This window comes from Protobothrops mucrosquamatus, unplaced genomic scaffold (assembly GCF_001527695.2).
Source record: "Protobothrops mucrosquamatus isolate PMUCROS unplaced genomic scaffold, P.Mucros_1.0 scaffold286, whole genome shotgun sequence".
Classification (NCBI taxonomy): Eukaryota; Metazoa; Chordata; class Lepidosauria; order Squamata; family Viperidae; genus Protobothrops; species Protobothrops mucrosquamatus.
In genome coordinates, this window is record NW_015386630.1 from 186399 (window position 1) to 191764 (window position 5366).

General features: G+C 35.1%; 1 protein-coding gene across 1 annotated transcript; it reads left to right on the plus strand.

The window, feature by feature from the left end:
- The first annotated feature begins 364 nt into the window (after nucleotides 1-364).
- Nucleotides 365-5125, plus strand: LOC107286467 (C-C motif chemokine 5). The gene is made up of 3 exons (XM_015814841.1): nucleotides 365-485; nucleotides 1319-1430; nucleotides 4136-5125. The coding sequence occupies exons 1-3, from the start codon at nucleotides 413-415 to the stop codon at nucleotides 4221-4223; spliced, it is 273 nt and encodes a 90-aa protein (XP_015670327.1). The 5' UTR covers nucleotides 365-412; the 3' UTR covers nucleotides 4224-5125.
- The last annotated feature ends 241 nt before the right edge of the window (nucleotides 5126-5366 follow it).

Genomic DNA, 5366 nt, shown 5'->3' on the forward strand with positions numbered 1-5366 from the left:
GGCCTATATGATAGTTTTTGCATATATTTTTGGGTGATCACCATAAATAGAAGAAAAAAACTTTTGCAATTATTTCATTCTTAGTTTTTGAGTATGGTTGCCATGCCACCAGCCACTGAGGAGATGTAGAAATAATCCTTCACAAGAAAAGATGTCTTTGGCTACTTTCTATGATTTCATGAGGTGTTCCCTGAAACTTCTCTTTTTTTTGTTTGCAACACTTGTTCCATGATATCAATTCTGTTTCTCAGGAATGGTTTTCTGGTATTTTCCCTTATGAGTAAAATCACATAAACTTTCCCATGAGCATAATCAAAAAGTTCTATAAAAGGAGCATTCAAGAATAGGGAGCATCAAACAAAAGAGACAGTATTTTCAAAACTCCCGAGTCTGCTCTTCAACGCTGTTCATCATGAAGATCTCAGTGGTAGCCTTCATGTTCCTCTTTCTGGTGGCCTCCATCTCTCTGCCTGTAACTAATGCATGTGAGTTAACTTAGAGCTAAATGAATTTCAGTCTGAACTTAACAAACAAATGTACAATTGTGGATGGTGTATTTGATAGGTAGCATGTAATATGTCTGAAAGTAACATAGAAACATCTTTAAAAGATTAGACAGCTACTGTATATCTTCAGAATAGTGACATTTTAAAAAGTGGTAGTTCACTTTAAATAGAAATTACTCAGTGGTTAGGAATCTTAGTTTCGTATACTCTGAATTAATAGATTCTACAATCAGAGTCACTGGTAAGCTAAATGTATTTAAAAATAACGACAGCTAGTTTTTTCACTGAGAATGATGTCTTTTATAGGCTAGAAGCCAATGATATCGGTTGATCTGCCTATCTCTCTCTCTATATCTATCTATCTATCTATCTATCTATCTATCTATCTATCTATCTATCTATCTATCTATCTATCTATCTATCTATCTATCTATCTAATCCATCATGTATGTATCATCTATCTATCTATCTATCTATATCCATCCATCCATCCATCATGTCTGTCTGTCTGTCTGTCTGTCTGTCTGTCTGTCTGTCTGTCTGTCTGTCTGTCTGTCTGTCTGTCTGTCTGTCTGTCTATCTATCTATCTATCTATCTATCTATCTATCTATCTATCTATCTATCTATCTATCTATCTATCTATCTATCTACATCCATCAGATTCAAATGGAGCTGTGGGAGTTAAATGTGGTCAGTGTGATGATGAATGGTCAACCCCAGGAAACAAAGGTCTCAAAGACCTTGTATAGAAAAGGCTGATATTTTATAATTGAGCTAAACTAAATATTGGCACCTTTAACATCTCTTACAGTTGGCTTTCATTCAACCATCTGCTGCCTAAGTTACACCGAGAGAAAAATTCCGAAGCATCTTGTGAAAAGTTTTTTCTTCACCAGTGGATCCTGCAGATTGCCATCTCTAGTGTAAGTCTGGGAGCAAGGAAACTGATGTCCTTTGCAGTCCCTTCAATGAACTAAAGTCTAATTCATCAGGCATAGAACCCTGAATGTACAGTAGAGAGATACTCTGTCTGTGTAAGGTCTGAAACTTTTTTTTTATAAACAAGTTTTATTGGTTTTTTAATTTTTACATCTGAGTGCACAAGAAACACCGTGGTGATGGGGTAATCAGTCATCCAAAAACAAAGACATACATATATAACTCAAATTAATTCATTACAGATTTCCTCTCTATTTCCCTCAAATAGTATAACATATTTAGATTAATCCATTTCTACATGAAATTCAATCAGTCAAAACAATCATCAATAACATTACATCTATGTAAATCCAAATCCTGTTTTTAAGCTTTACTAATTTACAATTACCATATTCCAATTTAATCTTGAATAAACATATTATTATTCAATAATAATATGGGTATCCCTTCTACAATACACATAATATTCCGACAGTAACATTCTAATATTTCCACATATATTCTATTTCTTAGAATAGATCATTGATTAGTACCATTTCTTCTCTTATCACAAATCTCTCTAATTCTTCTTCCATTACAAAATAATTATCCTACTTAAAATAAAAATATTACTCTACTCTATTTTAGATATATAATCTATCAGTCAATCTATTTCTATAGGAAAAAAATCATTTCAGCCCATTAAGTAAAATTTAAATCTCGTCCAAATAATTATCATATCTAAAACAAGCATATTGTTACACAAAATATCATCTTGCTAACTTCACATACTCAGTTAATTGTTAAATCAATCCAGATCTCTAAAGCCTTTTTAACCCATTAAGTAAAATTTTAAATCACATTTTAAAATCTAACTCTAGCTTTCTTTCTGTTCCATAATACCACATCTGTATAATCAAATCTCAGTATTTGAGTACGGGTATTTATCGACACATCAATCTGGTCTAAGTTCTCTTCCCCTTCTTCCAGTATCATCTGGATAGTATAGTCAATTTTGTTCCATGTTGTAGTTACTAGTTGATTATCCAGGTTATCACAGCTTTCAATAGATCGCATCTGGAAATCAGTTCCTGTTGCTTTTAAGACTGCAAATATTTCAGTTGAAGTCATTCTTTGATCCTCAAAGTTCTCCATAATTTGTACATAGACTTGTGAAATATCCTCTTCTGTAGTGATTAGTTGACTTGTGGAGTGATCAATTAGAGTCTCAATTTGAGATTTTAAGTCAAGCGTTTTTCTAGAGTTCAATTGATCAATAGCTTCTTTCTCCATTTCTTTAAATTGTGTGCACTGTTGCATATAGGCCTCTTTAAAGCTAATCTGTTCCTCCTTTATTGTTCCTTGGCCTATAGGTTGGTCTTTAAGATTTGAAATTCAGTTTGTGGTTCTGCAATATGATCTTTATTTTTTCTCCAAGATTTCATATACTCTGTAGCTTCCAGGATTTTTTCCAATATAAGCTCATAATCAAGCTGTGGGAAAGATTCCTCCATTTCCATGATAAAATAGTCTTTTAGTCTTTTAGTAGAAGCTATATTTATTAAAAGTCAACAAATATCCACCTCCACAATTTCTAGTAAGCAAATTCAGCCCACAGCTGTTTCAAGGGCTTTATCTTTTCCCTTTTATTATCATTTGAAGGTCAAATCCATCTTCAAACACCAAGAGAAAGTACAAGTGCAGTAACACTTTTCACCACAAGATGTTCTCAGTAGGCTGTAAAATCTTTTTTTCCGAATTAAAAGGATTTTATCTCATTAGGAAAATAGAGAGAGAAAAAAACCAAATATCTCCAGCATAGTAGATAAAATAATAATAATGTTCTATGATAAGGATTTTTTCAGGGCCCCAAAATGTCCCAAAAATTAAATATCCAATAAAAATTTACTGTTTTATAGTTTTGTTCAAAGCTTTTTATCCCAAGTAGACAAACACCGCTCTCTTAAGGCAGGGAAGTCATTCAGAGGCTTTTTACAGGAAAATAGTTGGGGCTAAGAGAGGGAAGGAAAGGTCTCATCCGGATTTCTTCATGGTGGTTCTTCACGCTTAGCTGTTCTTCTGACTTTCGGCTGGTGCAGCTGGGTGATTGGCCATTTTACTGGCTGATCTTTTCTCCGAATGCCCTAAGGAGCTGGCTCAGACTGCGGAAGGAGCTGCTGCCCTTCTGCAGTCAACGAGGGCCTCCTCGACGGTGGTCACCCCTCCAGGGTGACTTTTCGACCCGATTAAGGGTCTACCGGTGGAGGGAAAGCAGCCGGCTAAGAGACGGAGCTCTCCGCACGACTGCACACGCCACAATCCGGAACCGGAAGTCTAAGGTCTGAAACTTTTGAAGGTGTGCATACCCTATTGCAGTGTTTCCCAACCTTGGTGACATTAAGATATGTGGACTTCAACTCCCAGAATTCCCCAATGAGCATGGCTGACTGAGAAATTTTGGAAGTTGAAGTCCACACATTTTAAAATTCCAAGGTTGAAGAACAATGCCCTATTGTAGTAAAGTATTATAAAATCCATTCATTGCTTTGTAGCTCATAAATATGGTATCATGACTCAGCATGCTTTTCTAAACCCAGCCAATTTTTTTTAACAAACTATATATTTAAACAAATTGTAGCTTAGTGTGCTATGTGAACCCAGCTGGTGAAAATATAGCTTAAACTGTAAAAATTATCTTACTTTCTGATAGGTTTTTGCTAAAGAATGGTACACCAGCCTGTGTTAACCCAAGAGAAGAATGGGTCAAGACTATTGTGAGATCTTTCAAAGAAGAATGAAGATCCTAACTGCTGAGCTTTTGCCATATTGATGTCAACAGAGAAACTCCATCTGGGAAACAACTACATTAGATGCTCAACTGTGCCTTTGTCACAATCCCCATAAATTCTGACAATTTGGTGGCTGAACAGAGCCCCTGCCAGGAGATTCCAAGGTTAGAAGGCAGGAATCTCCTGGTCCTGTTACTCATGCTCATGCTGTGGACTTCTATCATCAACACTTGAAGGGCTTCCTTTCTTAGCTAAATCTTCCAACTTCAGATCCGATTGTTCCCCAAATTAGTTTGAAAATTACTCTGCTTTACCCTGATGTGGCTGAAGACCATGTGCATTGTTCATCTAAAATGTTTGAAAGCTATGCTTTTGAAATTAAAGAGCCCATCGCTCCCATTCTTAAATAAAAATCATCTCATTATGAGTTCTAATGGTGCTGCTAAATTAAATGTGTTATTCAACTATTGAAATTTATTCAAGTTCAGGACTATACCATCTTCTAACCTAACCACTAGGGAAAGTCCCAGTGCACTTTTTCAAACTGTAACTCCCAGAATGGTATATGGGATATCATGAAAATAAAGATGGAAATCTAATTGTTAGTTACAGAGATTTCACTGTATTTATGAGGTATTTTTCAGGAAAGTCTAAACATAGATTGTAATTGAGAGCAGAGATTTCACAAGCTAGAGGTTTCAGTCTGTGAAAACTATTTTTGAATCCAGTTCTGCACCCATTTGTTTGTATTTATTTATATATTGTCATGGGCATTTCACATCCTTATCTGAAAATGAATACGTGATATTTCTATTTATATTGTATTTCTATTAATACATAATTGTTAAAAACTGTGTTCACAACAGTATTTATTAGCATCCTTATCCCAGTAAGATGTGACTTGGTACTTTCCAAAATAAAGATGAAATTTAATTTAGTTTTGTCCCCGTCTCTTTTGCTGAGTTTGTCTCTTTACTGCGAATCCCAAAATATGGTCTGCACCTTAAGAAAAAGTGCAGAGAAGAGAATTAGTCCAACGCTATAAAATTAGACATCGGGTAGAACAGCAAGTGCAATTGCAGGTTCAAATTCAACGTCAGATTTTCTTTTAGCCAAAACATTACCTGGAAATGTTCAGTAGTAGTTAACAAG

What these genes read in the sequence shown, in the direction of transcription:
- LOC107286467 (XM_015814841.1), top strand. Translation starts at nt 413, where the DNA reads ATGAAGATCTCAGTGGTAGCCTTCATGTTCCTCTTTCTGGTGGCCTCC. An exon ending in TCTGCCTGTAACTAATGCAT is followed by an intron (nt 486 to 1,318) that starts GTGAGTTAACTT and finishes CATCTCTTACAG; the next exon opens with TTGGCTTTCATTCAACCATC. An exon ending in TGCAGATTGCCATCTCTAGT is followed by an intron (nt 1,431 to 4,135) that starts GTAAGTCTGGGA and finishes ACTTTCTGATAG; the next exon opens with GTTTTTGCTAAAGAATGGTA.